Source organism: Vidua chalybeata, chromosome 7, assembly GCF_026979565.1.
Source record: "Vidua chalybeata isolate OUT-0048 chromosome 7, bVidCha1 merged haplotype, whole genome shotgun sequence".
In the NCBI taxonomy this organism is placed as follows: domain Eukaryota; kingdom Metazoa; phylum Chordata; class Aves; order Passeriformes; family Viduidae; genus Vidua; species Vidua chalybeata.
Window position 1 is genome coordinate 29,764,340 of NC_071536.1, and position 22,851 is coordinate 29,787,190.

Consider the following 22,851-nt stretch of genomic DNA (forward strand, 5'->3'; position numbering starts at 1 on the left):
CTCAGGGGACAGACTGAGTGACATCCTTAGGGACATGTCTCTGTCCTAGGAAACACCTCTGCTGGGGAAGCCTGCCAGGCAGGATCAGACATGGACTCAGGGCAGCAGCAAAGTGACTGCTTACAAAGGCAACTGCCTTTACTGGTGACATCCAGGTGTGTTGAACTTGGATTTCACACCACGGCCTGTGCTCCAAGTTTCCCAGCTCCCATTCCACTTGCTTCCTCTCCTTGCATTATTTCTAGAGCAGCCCTGTGTGGGGATTTTCATTACACATTGTGCCTCCCCACAGAGCTCTGCAGGCAAACACAAGTCAGAGGCACCAGGGATGGGCAGAACAGGAGGCACAAGGACACCTGGATTAGAGCCCTGCCCTGCCATTGTGGGACAAGCACAGGGAATGAAGACAACTTCCTTCTGTGTCATCTTTAGGCAACATTAGAAAGTGTTTCTCAGTTCTTGAACCAAGATGAACAAAGGAATTTCAGTGGTAGGGAGAGAGATACAGGGAGAGTGATACAGGGAGAGTGATCTCCTGAGCTGCAGTGCTCTGGGACTGCAGCCTTGCTCTGCTGGCTCTGCTGTGTGTTTGGCCAGAGCCAAGACTTTCCTCTGGCTCACCTGCACAAGGCAAGTTCCTCAGTGTGGCTCAAGCTCCAAGATTAGCTCTGCGCCTGCCAAGGTAGTCCCTGCACACAGCTGGTTAACACTGCTTGGGCTGATGTGCCAGATACTGAAATAATACATTAAAAAAAGAGAGTTTGTAAAACTCTATCTTTCCATTGCAGTTGGCTCCATCACCCCTGCTACACTTCAGGAACAGACAACAGTAGCAACTAAAATGCTCTGACAAGACAAGGTCCTGCTATTAATGGGGAAGGTCAGAGATAGCATGAGCAGCGACAATCCACCCAGCAAAGCTTCCTGGGACAGAAGCACCAGGATCAGCAGATCAGATGATCCAGGCAGGTAAACATTTTCACATACAAGCATTTTGTCAAGTTAAAGTGTTCTTCCTACCTCATTCCCAAGGCACCAATTTTTGATGTTTACTGGGTAACTGGCAAAGTGGAACGAGTTACAGGAGTTAAATCCACACTGTAACTGGAAAAATGCACACTTTGCAAGTGTACATCTGTCATGTGGGCTCTGTTACCCACATGGAAACAGCCATTAACTGGCTGGTTTCACCTTAAAAAGTTGAAAAGCTAAAAGAGGAGGAGAAACCTTCACAGTTTGCTATGATTCCCAACTACACAGACCACATGCAATGCTTTCCTGGAAAAACAGAAGTAAAAGAAACAAAGTTATTGCAAATTACCCTTAATTTGCCTTTCACATAATTTTACAAATAATGCAAAATGTCTTCAAAAGCACTGTCTCTTAACTAGATGGAGACACACATGAAATTCACACAGCTGACTTGTAGCAAGCATCTAATTTTGGCCTTAGCACTATGTTCCTACCTAAAGGGAGAGCTGTGCACAGTTCACCAAATTTTAAACCCAAATTTGGAGGCCACTTGAGAGCTAAAATGGACAAGAACCACTTTCAAGAAATCAAACAGCAGTTTTCAAAATAGGAAAGACAGAGCTTTTTACAAAAAAACAATAACAAAAATATCAAAGAGCAATTTTATTTATCTTATTTGGCACAAAACTTACAAGAACTGTTTTGTTCCCTTCTTAAATTTTAGTACAACTAGCAAGGAAAAAAAAGGCATACTAATACATTTAATGAGCTGTACAGCAAGTGACATGTGGAAGGAGGCACCAGAAAGATCTACCAAAAATCAAAGTGCATGAAAAATACCTACTCTGAGCGCCTCATGGTATTGTGTTAAGGCACCACTCTTTTAGAAGGTTTACTGAATACATCAAGTGTGCAACTTCTTGGTTTGGAATGTGAGAGTCCTTCAGCCTGCTCAGAACCAGACACTGCAACCTCTGAATGGAACAATGCTTCTCCAATGTTTAAAGGAAGAGACCTCTTTGCTTTGTGCCCAACATCATCTTGCAGCCAGGCATGTCACTGTCACATGCTTTGGAAAAGCCAACACAGGTTTTCAGAGTACCAGCACTTTACTTCAGAGTTTTAAGCTGTAGTGTGCACCAGACCTATGCATTCTTTACAATGGTTTTATAGAAAAGCAAGGTTGAAGAGACAAAAGTAACATGGGACATACCAGTAAATACATTTAGATAGTTTTATCGAAAGAACATTTAAGGACTTTTGGGAGTATCTCTTACAAAAAAAATCTGAATAGTGTTATAATCCAAAATAATTAAATACACTTTTCAACAGATTATTACAAAGCTTCCTTCAGGACTACCAATCAAGTCTGACAAATTCCACAAGACTTCAGGAACTTTCAGTAAGGATGTAGAAAAAGCCCAGTATTAGACAGTGGTAAGAGATTTTCATAATTGGAAACATTTAATGTACATCCTGTAACTGCAAATCATGTTATACAGGTGTGTATTACACATTTACACACACTCACACACACTGAAACATCATCACAAGGGCCAAACAGACACCTTGGTTCATTGTGGGTTCTGCACATCACTGCTCTGAAGTATGACAGAAGCTGCACCAGGTTTATTATTTCAGCACCTTCATTAAGAACTGTTTGTTTAAGAACCAAACCACTTCAGTTACAGGTGCCACAGGCCAGATTCACACCAAGTGTAAACAGGTTCCAAACAACCAAAGAGAAGTTGCATCTGCTTCTTACCAGCTTTGACTTTGGTTTTTCTGCTCAGCTGAATCACCAGTTGCCTTTACTTGCAGGAAGAAGTTTAGTAAGAAATCAATGCCCGTATCAAAACTGAAGTGGGAACCAGTAAATGCAGAATATTGTTATCAAACCACTGTACAACACCTCTACTGTAGAGAGTTTCAAACATCTCAGGAGTTTGAGACTGCTTAACCTGAACTCTGGAAAAACATATTTCTCTATGGACATGCAAAGGCATTTAAATATGAACTCTAGGCATTACAATATTTCATTTTTTGTCCTCTTATGGTGTAGACCTTGAGAACACAACTGTGTGCCCCATTATAAAACCAAAGCACCCTTGAGCATTAAAAATTCTAAACAGCAAGGGTTGGAAAGAAGGGCATCTGGAAGTGATCTACACATTACAGAGCATGGTGTTTCACAAGTCTCTGAACAGTTTAGTTCATACTTTCTGGGATAACTTTCCCAGTACCTTTGTCCAATACAGAGCTGTAGTTTTCAGTAACTCTTTTACCCCTGCATTCTTTGCTACCACATATAAAACGTGCCACCGAAGTGGCAGTCAGGGCTAAACATTTAACAACATGTTCTTTTCATCCTTTATTAACAATTACATTTATTTCATGATTTGTATGTAAGTCATGTAGCAATATAACATTGGTGTTATACACTGTGCTTCCATTCTCTGGCACTTGGAGGAGGAATTCATGTCCAGATTGTCACATCTTGCTGAAGCATTCCTTTGCATTTGTCCAAACCTGAATTCCCTTTTAAGAGAACAGTTAAAAAATCAATAGGTGGAAATATACTTTATTTGCAAACCTCATCCACAACTGTCTTCAACAGAAGACTCTACAAAGAAGTCCCATAGAACTTCAGAGAAGAAGGCAGAGACCATATTGAAATTGGGCCACCCTGTCTATCTCAACATTAACATGTCACTGAGTTCAAGAGGAGACTATATGGGAGGTTTTATGGTAGTGACTTCCAATCTTCTGTGACTGCCATGTTCCCAGTTACTGACAGTGCATCTGCCCCCCTGCTGACAGGACAAACACACTAGACCAGCCTTCCCAAGCCACACGTACCTTTTTGCACATGCTAATCTGCATAACAGCATAGCTTATAAGTGCCTCCTTCAAATCATGATTCTTCTGCTCTTTAAACCGTTCAATGTCAGCCCAGGCACTTTTCACAAAGTCTCTGAAATTCAAAGCAATGACTTCTGTTAGGAAGTGTTTTACATGTTCCACCCTCAGCAGAGAAGCTGTGTATGACAGAGTGCTCCATCTTTCAGTCAGTAAATCAAGTCCTACAAATATTATGCATCCCTCAGTGTCCTCATTTTACAACTGGCACCACTACCTAATTCTCCATCTTCTTTTTAAGGTTTTTAACCTAGCGTTTCACAGGATACATTAGGGTGTTTGCTTGGTTTGGTGTTTTTTTTTTTTTCCCCAGGAAGTATCCCTGCCATAGAACCAGCATAAGTCAGAATATACTTTTTTTCCTTCAGAGTCTGTTGGGGTAACTAATTATCTTTATGCCAACATTCAGCACACAACACTGCATGTTTCTTTTTCAATTGTCAAGTCAGAATCTTCATCTCTTCAGTGTGAAAACTCACTTGCTTGTCAGGATATGAGACAGTCAAGTACAATAAACATTTACAATGCAAATTTAACTTGGATAATTCACTTCAGAAATTAATTTTGTTGGTTTGGTGATGTGTAGTCAGGTCTCCTTAACTAAAATGGAGGCATATACCTGTAATTCCTACTTTCACTTGTGCTGGACTAGCATTCACTTGAAAATTGCTTCCAGAGCTACAAAAGCACATCTCGAATACATCTGCCAAAATTATTAAGATATTGCATTTACTGAGTGTTGTTGCTTTGAGGTATTCATGAACTAGTCTTATCTTTCCAGCTCTAATGCTAACATATCAGGAGATACCACGTTTACCCCTTGTGTTATATGACAGACATGCTTTGACAAAATCCCACTGCTTTAAGAATGTTAGTTCCTATTTTTAATTTTTGCATACCTGAAGAAAATTTCATTTTACCACCAAGAAGCAGTTACCCAAACACAATTTCCCAGACCTTCTAATCTCTTTCAAACAGGAGTAAGGTGTCCCCCATCGGAGAAGTTGCAGAATATGGGCTCAGCACCCTTACACATAAACCAAACTAAATACTGTATTTGAAGCAAATCAGCCTTTGAGTCTCAGCCTATTCAGCTGCAGACCTCCAAGCCCACCTGCTAAATATATTACTAGTGGAACATAAAAGCATGCAAGCCAGCCATTAGAGTGGGCTCAGTAACTGGGAAAGTCATCAGGTTTTACATAAGCCATACACTCAGACCAGAAGCTAACTGCATGTACTGCACTTTATTTCACAACTTGCAGCTGACAGGAGCTTTTATAGACAGCTCATAAACACCAAGAATATATTAAAAACACTTATAAAATGCAAACACCTTCAAGAGCATCCAGTCAAGGACTTTTGCTAAGACAAGCCCCTGTGTTTTCTTTGAAACAGTCAAGTCCATTTACCTGCCCTCCAGATTTTTAGACTTCAGTTGCTCTTCTCCTTCCTGTATCTGCTCTTCTAGAACCTTTATCTTGGCTTCCCTCTGCTCAGGGGTTTCTTGCCCAAAGAGCTTGCTGGTCATCCCCTTCAGGGAGAAGGTTCTCACAGTCTACAAAAAACAAGGATACTCTAGGTTTGGCATGTTCTGAGCACAGCCACAGGACATCAGGTGACTTTTATTGGCATTTGTGATTACTATTTGGCTGATTTTTTTTGCTTTAATTTCCATTTCATTATTTAGTAAGTATTCTGGTGACTCAGGTTAGACTAAGCAAAGTGGGGAGGAGGTAATTTGATGTTCAAACACTTTAAGGCTGACAAGGGAGAACTTTCAGAGCATCCTTCCTAGTAAGTGAATTAGGAAAGAAACTAAGAGAAACAAAAGCCATATAGGCATTCCATAAAGAAGATCAATAGATCCAAGAGCAACATTAAAAATTCTAAAACTGTCAGTTACCATTTTCAGATAATATTTTAGGTAATGTTATCTCCCATATAAAATGGACTAACACAACATATCAATAACACCCACTGTTCAAAAGGCAGTCTTTCAGAATTCCCAACATTTTCATCTTTAGGATAGAGTTGTCTATAGACAGAGTGTTATTCTGCTCCAGTCATATTTACTGCAACCTTTTACTTGCTCAGTATTCAATAAAAGACATTTGGCACTAACAGTTTAAGTCTCCAAGAACCAAGTTACTTTAAACCTCACATGTCTCCAGCTCATATGATACCACTTCTCAAAAGCAGCAGCCAGCATGCTGGTGCCATTTAAATATCATTCTAAGTAACTTGGCTCAAGTAAAAAATAAATTCAGAAAGAGGTATCTTGGAGAAGAAAGTGGAAAAAGACTCACTCCTGTTGCCAGCTCCTCACACTGCTGTTTCTTAGATGTTAAATCCTGTGCAGCCATTTCCAAATCATATTGCATTAGTTCATGCTTCCTGCAAACTGCCCTGAAAAGTAAGTCATGAAAGATCTGTCATTAAATACTTTGTTTTGCTACGTTTCCCTCCATTTACACTTTACAGATAGCATCATGTTTTGTTTGCTTTTTGACAGGAAGCACCTCTAATTATTCATCTAGCCCAAATTCAACAGCCCTATCACAGACTGCATAACTCTGCAAATGCCGTAGTTAAGCAAGTTTGCATCAAAGTATAAATAAAGTTCTTAGTAAAACAGCATTCTGCTTCTCTTTATAGAATCATTCCAAGATACACTCAGCAATACAAGCCCTACCATCTCCTTAAGGACACCACTGTAAAACAGTTTAATTCAAAATACATTACAGAAATATCACAGCTTTGACAAAAGATACTTGGAGAAGGTACCTGTCACAGCAGCAATCTATCAATCATAAAATTCATCACATTTTCTTTCTTAAACAATGAAACAATAAACTGCTTCTAGACTCATACAGTGCCTTTCATCTGGAAAAGAGGAGTTTCCTCTGACCACCTGCAGTAACTCCCAGTCCTGTGTGGGCTGGTGATGCTACATCCATACTGCACAGCCAGATGCACGTTTGTCTCCCAGGAGAGGCTACCAGTGCTCCAGGTTCCCACACAGCAGCCCCTGCAATCGCCAACCCAATTCACTACTGGACCTCTGCAAGAGGTTCAGAGCCAACCCTTGTAAAGTACAATAGCTTTATGCACAGCCTTGCAGCATAAAGCAATTTGCTTTTGTGTCCATGCTTGTTACGGGTGACTGACAAAGACTAACATAAAACAAAACAAAAAGTTGGTATTTAAATGCACATGACTGTGCAGCAGATGAACGTTATGCTGAGCACTTTGAAAGCTCCTGGAATTTATAATGGTTGTAACAGCTCTGTTTGGCCTATCTCATTTGAAAGCTGGAGCTTTCAACACATTGGAGCACTATTACACCAAAAGCCAAGGTAACAATGGAACCAGAGGAATAAACAGCATTTTCTTCTATAGTATACAGATTCTAACATTTCTGTCTTTTCACTACTGATCAGATCAGTTCTAATTTGTATTGCTGGCAATCGAGTACAAGTAAGCAGAATAAGAAACAAGAACATGGAGACTCCACAACACTGGAATTTCCTCTTCTCAGAGAACACAAAAGGATACCAGACTAAATTAAACATCAACATCACATTAGAGAAAAGGACTACCGCTTCATTTTGAGCTCTAGACTTCTGTACATACCGCAGTGCTTCAGCATAGAAGAGATACTCCTTCAGCTGATCTGCATAGTGCTCCTCTTCTTCCAGTATGTCATCAATAGAAGCTGCATATCTAGTGAAAACCAGCCACAGTTAAACGTAAAGCTGATTAACCTTTAAGGATACACATCCAGTTACAAGGGACAACACCTGTTTGACAGAAACACCTGTGGCAAACAGCACAGAGCACTTCCAAAAAGGGTTTTTTCTTTGTTTTTAATTAAACTCTGAATCAGCTAATGTCAACATTCCTGTGAGCCTGCTTCTTTGGTTGTTATATTGATTCATTGTACAATGAATCTTTTGACAAGTACAAAACCTATCATAAGTCTCCTGCTGAAGATGAGACAGCTTTTCTTACAGAAAAAAACCCCAATTTATTCCTTTTCTTCAGTGGACAGTCAATAGGCAGCACCAAGACAAAAAAAAAAAAAAAAAAAAAAGACACTGTGCAAAAGAAATCCTTCAAAGCTTAAAGCATTAAGGGCCAAGAATGTGAACATCACACCTTCTGAAAAGCAGAGCTGCTTTCATGGCTTGTTATTCATAACTCACAGGGGTGCCCTGAACACCACAACATTAGGTCCCTTCTTCAGCTCCTTCAAAGCCTATAGCTTTGTCTGCTGTGTAAGTCAGCCATGTTAATTCACAGCAACAGGAAGTTTAACGCCCCTTTTAGGGAGAAATCTGAAGTACAAGGGCTTGGACCAAATCTGCAGCTCTTGCATTCGGTAAGAGTTTTGTTATTTAGGCTACAAGTGGAAAAAAGCACTTTATTTTTCTAGTTGATACTGCTTATTTGAGTATTTAGTGTGTTCTTGCTAACCAAGGTGATTGTCTTGGACAGATTTTGTAGGGACAGGCCTACAGCTATCTGCACATCTCACTGGGCACAGCCAAGAAATCAGATTCCTCTGTGGCCTGGACTCAGGGTATGTGCCACTGGAGATAACCAGGATGAATGAGATCCCACACAAACACCTTCATCTATTCTGCTAACTCAGTCTGGATTCTCAGCCATGTGGCAATCTCACACACCTGCAGGCTCTCTGAAGTGAGCATATGTCCATTCTTCTCTAGCAACCAGCACAACGTGACCCAAATGCTAATTATAGCACCTCTTGGCTTTCAAGTTTTTGCAGAATCTTTCTATTTTTCCTTTTCTCCCTATGCTTCTCCAGTAATTTGCTCTGTGGAAGAAGTGGCACAGTCTCAAGCTGAAAGGGAAGGAGCAACATGAATTTGGGAACTTTGCAAGTATGATAAGTTGTTTTGATGCTCTGTGAAATCAAAGACATGGCACACCCAGGAAAAGCCCTACCAAGGCTCTTGGTGAATAAATATAACATATGAAGTGGTCAGCAACAGCAGACAAGTTTAAGTAGAAGGGATTAAAGAACAGGGAGAACAAGAATTCATATTATGAATCAACGTAAGGACTAAGTCAAAACTGTTGAAAAATACACTTGTTCTGAAAAAATCCTGCAGCCACAAAGGTCATAAATAGCTTGCCCTATTTTAAGTTCTGCAGTGCAATAATTTTCGTATAGTGGTTAGATTTCTCAGGGCAGCAGATGGACCACATTTCATTTTCAAGTAAGATCTAAGTTTAGAGCAGTGCTAGAGCTCATGTGTGGCAGATCAACTCTCAGAAAAGAACTTTAAAAACAAACAACCAAAAAATCTCACCAAACAAAATCCTACCTTACCTAGGCAGGTTTTTATAATAAGTTTTATTTGGGAGGAAAAAAATGTAATAAGAAAAGTTACATTTCTGACTGCATAAACTTAGGCAAACTAGAGAAAGTGTTAAGGAGAAACATTGCATTAAGTTCTAAAGGTACATGATAATGGTCTCACTCTTTGTGTAAGCTGTCAACTGAACCCTTGTTTTAGTTTAGATTGGTTCAATATAGAATGTCAGTCTAGTTGATACAGAGATAAAGGGTCACTCATTAATGGAATAAAGGACAGAAGTCAAAGGTCTGGCACTTTTTTCTTTCATCTTTTAAATGCTAGCCATAGCCACTCACTCCAACCTTCTCAGCATTCTCTGTCACTTTAGCAAGCCTCATCTTGTAATAAAGCACACACCCAGAGAAGCTTTGGGGTGTCTTCTCCAAACTTTTAGGAGTTATAGATCACACTAACCAATAACTACTCAAAAGTTTAAATAAACATCTAGTAAAGACTACACCATATGGGGTAGAAAGGGAATAATTAAATTAGTTTTGAAGTTTAACATCTATATTGGGCTACCTTCTAGAAGTAGCTTTTTGTTGCAATAAATTCCCACCTGATGTTACGGGAATGGTAACAGAACGGGAAAGTTACACTTTAAAGAAATCACAGATATGAACCTTACTGCTAGGAGACCACATGGGTCACTGAATGAGTTCCTGAACTTCACAACTGCTGCTTCTTGCTTGATTGTCATCACTAAGGGATTACTATTGTACAAGAGTGCCAGAGCACAGGAGATGACAGACAATGAAAGCCACCTCAGACTTCATGCAGTGAGTAAAATTACCCACAACAGCAGTTACCCACTGCCATTACTCTGGATCTTTAGCCCTGTGTTACAGACAGAAATATTAAATATTACGGATGTGTGAGAGGGTTCAGCCTCCTGATTGAGAAGTGAGACAAACTTCTTTTAATTGGTTATGCATTTCCAGGTGTTTGACATTTTCGTGTGGTGTATCTGAACCACTGAAAACCTTTCTGTGATTCCTTAACTCCACTATATCATACCAAGTGTTCACAATCTCTTCATTTCCTGCCTACCGCAGTAGGTGCTTAACATTGTGTTCCACCCCTGCTTTAATTACTTTTCTTCTGAAACTAGAATGCATTCTCCATTCTTTGTTCTCACCAGAGCCCTCTGCCATGAAAATATTACAGCTTTTCTTGTATGGAAACCACCCCATTAGACAAAACACAGACCTGTGAGTAAATTATTCAGAAGTGGTCCAATTCTTAAACATTTGCTAAAAGCAGAATTACTCTAAAGAAGCTGAGGGCATGGCTCTTCAAACCCTTCCACTTGGCAAGGACAGTAACAATTAACCTGTTAACCTGACACCACAACAACAATCAGGCAGTAGTACATATGTAAATCTGCCCTATAAACTAAACCAGAGAACTTTATTTCCACAGGAATTACACTTAATCAGTACAAATATTGCATAAAGTGTAAAACAGCTTCCATCTCTTGCTGGAGTTGTTGTTTATCTGCTGTGTGGGATTACAGAAGAGGAATCAGAGTGGTAAGGAATGCTGTGTCACTTGCTATATGTGACTACCTGAAAAGCAGAAGCCATGAGCTTAGAATACCACTTCTGTGAGCACTCCCAAGTGCCAGACTCTTATTTTGAAGGTTGTGCTTCACATACGCTGCCAAATGACTCTAAAGATGCAAAGAGAGAGGATTCTTTATTATATCCAGTCAGTGTTTGTTTCAAGAATCCACTGGAGTTTTGGGGCTGATTAATTAAATTTCTTAACTCCCTGTAATTAAGTCCAAATCTGTGTACCATCTACAGCATGGTACAAAATGCTGCTATCAAAACCAAATGGATCTCATCAGGTCTGTAGTACATTAAAGTTGTATTCCACCAGTTTCTGGCATAGTAGCTTAAAAGAAAAACTGGAAGGATTCCAAACACTTCTACGATTTCAAAATAATAATAAAAAAAGAAACCCCTCTGGTTCTCCTGAGGTTTTTTGAGCTACTTAATACAGTATATGGATGCTAAAACTGTGCCTGCATCCAAGGCACAGAAACACTGTATACCTAAAAACAATGCACCCCCAACTTTCTTGGTACTCATATGCACTTTGGGGTTGAGGGAAAAGAGAGGAAAGAGGGAGAGTTCCACATCTGGCTTACATCAAACTATCAGATATTCAGTCAGTACTTACACATCCATGTGGTGGCCAGCACTCTGCAACCCATCCCCCATCTCCTTCTCTATTGCACTCCACTCACTGTAGGAAAAACAAACGAGAAACAACATCACACATGAAGGGTAAGGGAAGTTAATAAGCTGCATCCTGTATATAGTTTCTTTCCAGGTGACACCTGAATGGAAACTGCCTCAAAGTTAGAGTTGGCCAAACTGGTTTTTTACTTTAAGGAACAGCACTGACAATGTGACAAGGCCATTTATGGCACTCTGTAAAACAATTATCCCTAAACTCACAGTCACAAATATAGTTAGTTTGGGATGGGTTTTGAGCATAATCTCGTTTAAGTAGTTGAAATTCAAAACAAAATCAAATAAACAAAACCAAACCACCAAGCACTTAATGTAAATGGACCAAGGGACAATGACAATGGTGAACTTTCTGAAATACATTTTGGGCTCACGAAGAAGCCTAACCCTAACCTAACGTAAGCTTTCCAGACTTATGAGATAGAAGATAGAAGCCTCTCATTCAAAAAACCAAAGGGTGAATTTGACTTTTGTAAGTATTTTACTTCTCCTGAAACTATTTTATGTATGTAGCTTTATGTTTTCATAGTAGACTCTTGTTCAGTTCTATTCATTAAAAAAAAATCCAACTTGCAGTTGTCTCAACTACCTATTTACATTAGAGATATTACTTAGAAAAAGAAAAAAACAGAGCTACAACAAAGATAGCAAGAGACTTATTCTGGACATCCTGGTATGTACTCTGCCATTTTAATTGTGTTCTCAGCTTTGAGAAACCTTATGAGAGTTCTTAGTTACAAGAATTATACCCACAACTCTTTTTACAAGGAAAAAAGAGGTTCTCCTTATATTTCGCATAATTTATGTGTAATGCATCTATTCTGTCCTTCACTTTTTCATAAACATTCCACTCTGCTGATGTTGATATTTGTCTTTGTGTTATTACAGAACTACACCTAATTTCATTTTAAAACCCCCAATGAGAAAGACATCTGCAATCCATTAACCCAGAGAATTAAATTTAGCACTTGAACAGTGTGTAGAAGCAGGAGGTTTCCCTTAACCAGAAGTTTAGATTCTTGAATTCTCCAGTGAGATGGAAAACTTGAGCATGCAATTCCCTCATATAAATCAAAAAAACGATTGGCAAATTCACTTCTAAAAGCTACTAAAATTGGATAGATATAATTGTTGATTTTTATCCATTAAAAGAACCTAGAAGCTTTTCCAGAGACAACTGCATGAAGAATAGCGAGTTACTTTCTGAAGAAGCAAAATGCCAAGGCAGCAGCAGAGGCCCAAAGGTCTGGTACACAAAGGAAAAAGCTGTAGTCTTCCACTAGAGGCTAAGCTCAGCAGACCAGGCAATCTCTGCATGCAGCACAGAAATCTCATTAGCACTGCAATACAGAGTTTTTCAAGACAGATGATGAAATTTTTCAAATATACTTTTCGAAAGCATAACAGCACAACCAAGAAATTCTCTTCTCTCTCCCCATAACTATGTATGTATTTAAAAACTGGATGAACCCTTACCTGAATACTCTTCCGTAGTTCCCATGGACTTTATAGACACCATAAAGCCGGTCTGCTACCCTCTAAAACATTTTAGAGACAGGTTTTGGTCATCAACATTAAGTGCAATTGCTTTGTGAAAACCCACATACATGCTCCAAGCTAAAGCCCTAATGTTCTTACACAGGTAAACAAGATTAGGCCTAAATCTAACATAAACCACTACAGAAAGAAAAAAAAAATAAAAGTCAACAGCATTAAGTCCTGGAAGACTGAAGTCACAATCAAGGCTATGCTGAAAAGTAGCATTTCAAATCTGTCTTTGGAAGTACTCATTGATAGGATATGTCTGTGGAGACCATAATCGAGTTCCCTTCAGTTTTTGATAATCAAATATAAGGCATTCTTTGTCCAAATAACGCCAAATTTATGCACACACTCATTTATTTAATTTATAGACAGCAAGTCAGAAGTCCATCTTGACATCAATACTGTCAGTAAAATTCTAACAGGTGACTTGATTTTTCCATCCAGCTGAGTGAACTGAGGGAAAGGAAATGAACTATCCATTACAGAACACATTGCTTGAGCTAGAGGTCATTTCAGCTGTTTGGAGTGCCAGTACCTGCTGCAGCCAGCACTACAATGCTGGCAAAACTTCAGAAGAAAAGACACGTGTACACTCTGAAGTGGGAGTTGTAATCCAGATAATGCCCTTGGAATTGTGATGTACCAATGAATGAGATTAAAGTTCTGCAAGAATTACCATTGTTATTATGATGTTTGTCACAGCAGTAGTAAAAAGGAAACATTAACAAATTGCCCAACAGATCTCATACACACAACCCTAAGAAAACAGGACTGTCTGTAGAACATCACTCTTGAGAGTGATTAATTCTCTCAAGAATCTGAGTTTAACAGAGCAATCCATTGCTGTCCTCTCTGCCACACAGGTCCATTGAAAAAGAAATCCCTGTTGAACATACTAAAAAGAAGTATCATACTCTCATTATTAGAATTGTAATTTCTTATTTCCTTTTTAGGTCTTTAAAAAAATAACAACCTTCCGCTCTCAATCCATAGAGTGTCTTAATGTATTACATAATTGTTGCCATCATTAGAAAGACTATTATTCATTGCAGATCAATGAACGAGCCAAAAAAAGAAAATACATACTGGGAAGCATAAAGGATTCATACTATAAGCTCATTATACGTCTGACCAGAAAACTGAGTTTTGAGGCCCTTCCCAAACCAAACATCCAGCAAAAGTAACTTGTCTGCTGAGCAGAGAGAAGCAGATGCCTCGACCCTCTTTAGAAACCCTCCCTGCGATACGTGACTATCACAGGGCAGGGCAGATTAGCACTGTCAAACCCAAGTATCAGATCTGGAACTCCTTCCCCCTCCCAAATCTGTACAAAGTCAGTGCCCTCACCTCTTGCTGTCTCCTGCTCCACACTCCAGAGACAGACTCCCTCAGGCTAAACCGCCCTTATTCTAGAACACATATACTACTTTTCTTGACTAAACAAGAAATACTGCCTTATAAATAAATCATACTATTTGTCATGACACACATGGGAAATACTTACAGCTCTGACTCGCAGAAGGTGTGATATGACAGACTGCAGTTCATCGCTGTAGTGTTTTAGCTCAGTAAATCTCCTGGGAGCAGGAAACAGATAGTACATCATTAGCCATCATGAAAGCAAGCTTTCACAGCATGCACAATAGAGCCACAGCCCCGCGGCCAGCAAGACGGAGCCTGGATTGTGTTGGAGTGGAATTAGCTGAAGACTGCTAAAGAAGTGACTGCTGAGTTTCATTTCCCTCAAGTGAACAAACATCCCAACACTTGCATGATTGCTGGTTTTTTAAATGCAAATGTTGAAGGCTCAGATCGAATTAAGAGATAAAATTTTATGAAATAAGAGCAGTTAGCTGAAGTTATTACATCACTGTTTTGTTGTTAGGGGTTTTTAATGGGATTTATACAAGCAAAGGTTAGTGAATAGGAAAGCTTGAAACAAATACAAAGGCAAAATCTGCTGAAGCATATTTCTCAATAGAAGCATGTTTAAATTTCTGACCTGACAAAGACACTTTACTTTCAAGCTGCCTCTATCCAGTTTTGGGCACATCTTTTTAGGGGTTCAAGGAAACATTTACAATTACATTTCCCCAAGGCTAATCTGTACAGTAACTGTAACATATGAAATCCTATTGAGACTTGTACCTGCACTGGAGCCATGTATGGCTGAAGGCCATCAACTCACTACCTCTCAATAAGGAACCAGACAGGGAAGCCATTGCAACTGACTTGTGCATACTGCTGGCCTGTCACTTCTGGAGAAGAGGCATTTTATCAGCCAGCCCAGTTAGGTTTCAGAAGCAATTTAAGCTGATACCTTTAGCTCTTGCTAATAACAAAGCTGAATCATTTGCCACAGCTTTGCTAGTGACAGGCAACTAATTAAACTGCAGCAACAGCCTCTTGTGTACACATAAACCCTCCCTACTACACACAAGTCTAGCTCATGACCTACTTTGGTACACAAGAATGTATTTATTTCATCCAGATGAGAAGCCAGAAACAGCTTTACCTAAATTACTAAACAATGATCTGAAAAAAAAACACAGAAGAATGCAACTAAAATTAAGGAATAGGAGACCAAGATTAGTGTTCCAGGTTGATGTTCAAGAATTAAAAAAAACTTAATCCCTCCTCCCACCACAGGCACACAGTCCAGCTTTGTATTTCAGAATAGCTTGTACCCAAGAGGTCTTACTGAAATAAGTTGGGTCACTTGTTTTGGGTGACCAAGTATGAAATTCCAGGGTTTTTCATTTAACACCTCTTCCTCGCCTGCCAGGAAGTCTTCCCCTAAAATATTTCCATCCTTACATTCAGGAAGTAAAAGCTTTATTATGACTTCTAATATTTTTGATTTCCAAGAAGCATTTTTTAATAGCATTATGACACACACAGGGTTAAAGTACATAAAAAGATTTAAAAGTTAGCAGAGAAGCTGTACAGGGAAAAAGAAATGTAGTCACTGATCTGCACAGTGAGATTTAGAGAGCAATCTTTTCAGTTTACACTTTATAAAATATGCACCAGGGCTGCATGTCAGACAGCTGCAGACACGTACAGTGAAGATATTTGAAATAATTGAACTAAAAACAAAAGATTAAAAAGCATGCCTGCAGCTCAGGAAGACTCCCCTTTCCACTCCAGAAATTTATAACGTAAAGTTTTATTTATCCTGTTTTGCCACAAGAAATCTTTTAGGAATGCTGTACTCCCTGAAGGCCAGAGTCAGGAACCTAGGAGGACTTTCAGTATCCTGGCCTTCAGCAGCAATACATCTTCTCTCAGACCAATTCTTCCTCAATTAAAAAAATAATTTTTAAAAATTGCTACTTCAAAATTAAGCTGCCTTCTGTTTTGTCTCATAAAAGCATAAACCAAAGTGCTGCTATTTTTTTCCCAATCTTCTGTGAAGGTTGAAAATTTTACAAATACAATTTTCAGGAAAAACTGGTTTTAAGAGATTGGTGGTGTTGCAGAGCAAAAGTTTATTTCTCAACTATTTGCTTAAGTCCTAGTCACTGCTCATGTAAAAAAAAAAGTTACATAATTATAAACTAATTTCCAAACAGAGCTCAGTGAGGCACACAAAGGGATGCTTACTTCCCAGTGCATCCTAACAGTAGAAGTGTAAAACAAGACACAGTTTTGGCCCTCAGTAACTGAGGCTTTTTAAACTAGCACTTTTCATTTGGTTTTACTGGTTCTGCAACATTAGCAACAGTCTAGATACTTAACTGAGCTATTAAATAGAACTTGAGACACAAATGAAGAACTGATTAGGTCACACTGGTGCAGGAACACCAGCAGGTCTTTCAAAAAAATCCTTTATGATACTGGCAAAGAAAAAAAATCCTTTACAGTAGACAGCATTTCAGTATAAGTTATTTACTTTGTGCATTTTATTCAGCAGTAATCCTTCTTGCATCGGGAGAGGCAGTGCCATTGTCCTGTTTTGTGAAGAAAGATACTACAAGAACAGAACTGTTCACTAAAAACAAGCCACTTGCCTGAATAACCAAACAAAACCCAGAGAGCTACTTAAAAAAAAAATAAAAGCCTTAGGAAAGGCTTTAGGATTTTTTAAAGAACTCTTCCACCAAAACCCAAAAGCTATGGTTTTGATTAAAACCCAGAAAGAGAAAGAAAGGATGAGTGCCATGAGGCCAAATCAGAGAGGTCTGCAGTAGATAGAAATTTAACTCTGAGTACCAGAATACCATGTTTTTATCACCATTTAATTCCACCATTGAAACTACAAATTGCTTTCACAGAAGAAGGTTTAGTTTCCAGTGTACATTTGACCTCAAAGAGCAGCCTTGTTTCAGCTGCATGAAACTCCTCACGTTGCCAAGCTGACGGGTGCAGCTCCATGGCAATCCTGACTGGGAGCTGCAGCCATTCCTCACCTGAACCTCTCCTGGCCCAGGAGCCTGAAAGCTACACTCCTCACAGCAGTCAAGTCACACCTTTTGTTTCAGCAAGGTGAGCTTGCTGAACCACTTCACCAGCCAGCCACACAAAAGCACCAAAGGTAAAGCAGAAGGGCCAGGCATCACATTCCAAGCAGCTCAAGCTTGAGTGTGCTGGGCAGAGCAAGGCACTGTGCCTCCCCGTAGAGCCACACATGCTACAGCAAAAGGCAAACAAACAATTTCTGCTCATGAGTTATTTATTAAACAATTTGTATCCAAAAGTGCAATTTGGAAGTTACATAACTGGCAGAATACAACAGAAAACATGTGCCATCTCTCAAGTGCTGTGAAGGCTCTACCAAGGCACACACACTCAAGGACTGTTTTTGTTACAAGCCCTTTCCTCATGTTTTCCTTTTATTAACCCTTTCCCTGCTTTTTAACAAGCTACATCTCACAACAGCTTTGCTTTCTGAAACATTTGTTACCTCAAAAGATAACAAGGATGCTCCTTAAACACTCTTGCCGACCTGTGCCTACAGTCAGACTTGAGAGCAGGAAAAGATAACTCCTACTGGCCACTGAGGAAGATGACTGAGGATGAAGCATTCAAACAAGGGACCATTTTCACCTGCAGATACAGAGAATTGCTGCCTTCCGATCTCATTCATGAATGTTATCCTTTATAGTAAACCCTGGCTAAAAACTTCCTGTCTGCCAAAGAAGGCCCTAAAAACAAGCACAGTAAAAAAGGAGGGACTGGACCAATTCACAGGTTAAGTCTATGAAGAGGTTGAGAAAAGTATGTACCCTCTAACATCCTTCACACAATATCCACAGATTCTATGGAACAGACAACAGACAGCAGGCAGGCACAGGGGCACTCCCCAAGGAGCATCTCCTGGTGCCACTGCTGGACAGCAAGTGCACCCAGAAGGGTACTTTGCACAGGTCTCACGGCCTGTGGATGGCAAACAGCAACATTTATTGGCCCCATCAGTGCACACTGATGCTTCTAAACCACTGCAGAAGTAGAAACTTCCATTTTACCCTTCTCACATCACCAAGGGTGTGATGAACCTCCCACTATGTGCACTGACAATTCTGAGCAGTTTTTCCATCCAGCAGATTGCTCTAGTGCCTGTCCCAGAGCTCTGTAAACTGCAACAGAGCTGAACTGACCTCTGGATTTCCAAAAGCATCTGTGAAAATTGGCAGCTTGGAAAGAACTATGAACTGCAACACCAGGGTGTGTGCATCCAGAGCTGTACACTAGCAGACTTTTGGAAAAACCTACTATCAATCTGTATTCTGTTCATGCTTGGAAAGACTTCTTGAAAACAAATATTAAGAAGTTCTTTTTCAGAGTCTGGTTTAGGGGATTTTTGTCCCTTCATTTTAGTCTAGCTAAAATGAAATACTCATTTTACATAAAGTGATGGAATTTTTCTGAATGCTTCCTGCTTCTGGAGGCAGGATTTATCAAATATTTTCACACTACCTCTTTACTGGGCTCCTGTTAAGATCTGAAGTGCAGAAAGATAATTTTTCTTTTCTGAATTTATACTAAGGAGATAGAATATTCTGCCACCTGAAGTTATAGTTGTAACTGAAAAAGGGAAAGGGAGGGAAGAAGGATGTGGAATCTTACTTGTCTGGGTTTTTCACTCTGAATGTTGCATTAAGAGCTTTTAATCTGGAATCTGCCTGAAAAAGGGGAAAAAAAGCTTTGTTAATTTAATGCAATTAAATTTCAGTGACAAAAAAATCTCAGCCTTCTGGCAGCACCATTAAAAAAACATCCTGCCTTCATGGCATATTTAAGTCTTCAAACATTGAACAAGTTGACACCAGCTACCCTGAATGTCAGATATTTTTATTAAAAAATAAAAAAAAAGACACTATTTTTGTGAATATTATGTAAACAGTAACCACTAAAATAAAGCTGGTATAATCCAAGTCCCACAGAAGTAGTCCCTTCTTAAAATGCTGCACAAATCATGGATTTAAGATACACAACCCCACATTCTTTTCAGATGAAGCAATTAGGTAACTTAAGACCATATGGACAAGCTATTTTATATTTCTCAAACCAAATAAAAACAGTGGTAGAGTGACCTCTATATGCTCTTTATTACCAGGAACAGTTCCCCAGTGAAATCAAAATCTTATATATGTTGTTCTCCTAGTTTTTATGACTTGCTTTACAGAAAATATGTAATTTGTATATCAGAATAGAGCCCTTTTAAATGCTATATTCTTCTCTATGGTAGAGCATATATAAATCTCTACAGAGCAAAATTCAATACCTAATTAAAAAGGTAATTGACTGCTTTAGTTTTTGAGATGTTGGTTTATCAATTACTGCAACAGCAGTATTGAACATTTCTAAGGAGACAGAAGGGTTTTTTTTTCCCAATTTATTGAATATTAAACTGTGCAGTGAGTATTTACTCCTAATAAAACACCAACAAACATGAGAGATCCCAGCCTCATCCCTGAGGTCCACATCACTACAACTCTTCATTCCTACAATGCATTTTACACAGAGCTCACTCAGGGCTTATCTACACCAAAGAAAAACGCCAATTGTGGGTAAATGGCTGGAGTTTACTTTTGATCAAAACATCCTTCTCTTCAGTCAAAGGAAAATAATTCAGCACACCTTGCAAGGTGTATAGATTTCCTATAGTGTACTCCTTTAGCTAACAGGCTGTGCCACAGCTGCAAGCAGTAAGTTACTTCAGCAGTACTTGTTAGTGCTAGTATGTGACAAAAGAATATTTTGTGCCCTGTTACAGAAAACTCAGAGCTTGAAGAGCTATTTTGAATTTGTCAGTGAAGGGAACACAGTGTCCTCCCAAAACAAGAACAGAGCCCATCCTTTAGGGGCCTTGTAATAGCATCTACAAATAAGACAGGCACAGTCTGAGACTGTTTCACCTCCCACTACATTTGGGCTGAGCAGAAGACACCCCATACATAGCCTAGAGAAAAGGAGGCTCAGAGGAACCTTACTGCTCTCCACAATTTCCTGAAAGGAGGTTGTAGTGAGGTGGAGGTTGGTCTCCTCTCTCACATAACAAGCAGTAGGACAAGAGGAACCTGCCTCAAGTTGCTTCAGGGGAAGTTCAGATTGAACACTAGGAAAAATTCCTTTACCAAAAGGATTGTCAGATACGGGATCAGGCTGCCCACAGAAGTGATGGAGTCACCATCCCTCAATGTGTTTAAAAGATATGTTGATGTGGATGTCCCCACAGGGACATGGTTTACTGGTGGACTGGTGGCAGAGTCAGGTTAACTGTAGCTGTTCTTCCAATGATCAAACACCAAAACAAAGTATAATCCACAAGCTGAAGGGTAAGGGAACAAAACCCTCCAGACTAAGACTGACTGACATTGGGAGAAAACAGGTTCATTGTCACCACTGCATGTGACACCTTTCAAAGAATATCTTGCAAAGGGAAGACAAGGCAGCATGGGGAAGCATGTCCCAGATAGCACAAAGAACACAAAACACTGCAGGAGCTCCAAGTTCCCAGCCTTTATGCTTATTAAGAGCACTTCTGAGGCTTGTATAGTCTTGGATCTTCACTGCCATACAGTAACAAATCAATACACAAGCCAGTTATGTTTTGGGCTGTTCACAAACACCTGCAGGTACTCCTCACACATCCTCTCACAGTACAAACATCACCTAGATACACTGACATTATCAGAGTCCTTCCCTCTGAGCAGCTGTTTCCCAAAACCCTGTATTTATGTTGAAACAGCAGGCACCAAAGCTATTTGAGTCTCTTGGGGCAGCAGGCACATAGAACAGCTTTACACTTAGAAAGGACAACTTCCTACCCTACAGTTGCAGGGCAAGTTTTTGTCTTTTGTCACAGACACACGTAGTGCTCTGAAGGAAGAGTTCAGTAGGTCCATACAAGCACTATCAGGCAGGAAGCACAATCCTGACAATGCTCAACCATCTCAGTAGGGCTATTTCCTTTTTGCCATTTGCAGCACATTAACTCTCACACACCACTTTTGAGCATTTACACCAGAGTTAGGCTTCTAGAGAAACATCTGTCTAGTCTTAAAATTCATTTAAGAGTGACATGCACAAGCATTTTAGAGATGAACCACCCATCAAATGAGGTACAGCTGAGGAGTTTTCAGAGTTAACACCTACTATGATCCCATAATCATTTATGTCAACTAAAGAGAGATGGGAATTTTCTCTTTCCTACAGAAAAGGTTAAAATCCCAAGTGACAAATCCCTTAAATTAAAAATCCCTTAAAAAATAAGTGCTGGGCTTGGGAGGGAGGAAAGGCATGATTTAATGATACAGCTGGCAGAATAAACAAAGTCTCCAACATCAACATTCAGCTATAGCATGCTACCTATGCATTAATACCTAATTTAAAGTTTAGTTAGAGAGTTCAAACCCTCTCAGACAAAAAACACATCCCACTTAAATGCAGCAGAGGCAGCAGAAACATAAACAAATTGTCTGATTTGAGTCTAAAACATGCACTGAATAGAGGTTTTCCTTCCAGTGTAGTGCTAAATATTGAGAGTTTATACTTCAGATGCAGAATAAAGAGAAGATTCTTTTTACCAGGCTTTTGAAAAAGTTATTTTTCTTTCCTAAGGAAATTGGAACTGTGAAAGGGAAAACATACACAATCAAATCTAGAGGGAAAACAAGATTTGCTAGTCTCTCATTTAATCTACAATGTGGTTTCAGGGAGGCAAATATTCTCAGCATTCTGCTACGAGTTTTCTTCCATGAACACACCATTGTGTGCTCTCCTGAATACACCCTGCCAGTACAAACTTTCTGAACTCCTATGAGTGTATGTAGCTTTAGAGCTTTACATTGTTTGCATTATGAACACTAGTAGTATGCAAACCCAACTGTGATGGAAGAGAATTATTGTCAACTTAAGTTATCAACAGTAAGTGTCAGTATCAAAGCCCCTTGGACACTGAGGATAAGAACACCAGGGATTTTCTTCAGCTTTCACTATTTAGAATAATTCTTCATAATCCACCTAGTTTTCACTTGTGATTTCATGAGAGCAGATCACATTACAATGAAACAAAAAGCTCACTATTTGTCCCCATAAAGTAATTCTTCCAGACACGGCCCAGCAATCTATCAGCTTCTCAGATTCTTGACCTGTACAGACACACAACCTCAGACCATTTATTCCTGCAAGTCTTCCACCAGTTTACCCAACCATGAACTCACTGATGTCAATGAGGATAGTATTACTTCAAGACACATTCTGTTAAACAGTTAAGGGGCACCAAATCCATCTGTCTTAGTCCCTTTCACCAACTGCTC

At 39.5% G+C, this 22,851-nt stretch overlaps 1 protein-coding gene across 2 annotated transcripts in view; it reads right to left on the minus strand.

Moving 5' to 3' along the window:
* Nucleotides 1-1,622: 1,622 nt before the first annotated feature.
* The window catches only part of SNX4 (sorting nexin 4), a 32,780-nt gene continuing 11,551 nt past the window's right edge, over nucleotides 1,623-22,851 (minus strand). For both annotated transcript variants that reach the window (XM_053948326.1, XM_053948325.1), the window contains exons 6-14: nucleotides 19,157-19,212; nucleotides 14,592-14,664; nucleotides 13,019-13,080; nucleotides 11,469-11,534; nucleotides 7,528-7,617; nucleotides 6,201-6,300; nucleotides 5,304-5,449; nucleotides 3,832-3,946; nucleotides 1,623-3,510 (exon numbers count right to left, since the gene is read on the minus strand). In XM_053948326.1, coding sequence (XP_053804301.1) covers nucleotides 3,463-3,510; nucleotides 3,832-3,946; nucleotides 5,304-5,449; nucleotides 6,201-6,300; nucleotides 7,528-7,617; nucleotides 11,469-11,534; nucleotides 13,019-13,080; nucleotides 14,592-14,664; nucleotides 19,157-19,212 — 756 coding nt within the window. In that variant the 3' untranslated portion in view covers nucleotides 1,623-3,462. The remainder of the gene's footprint in view (nucleotides 3,511-3,831; nucleotides 3,947-5,303; nucleotides 5,450-6,200; nucleotides 6,301-7,527; nucleotides 7,618-11,468; nucleotides 11,535-13,018; nucleotides 13,081-14,591; nucleotides 14,665-19,156; nucleotides 19,213-22,851) is intronic.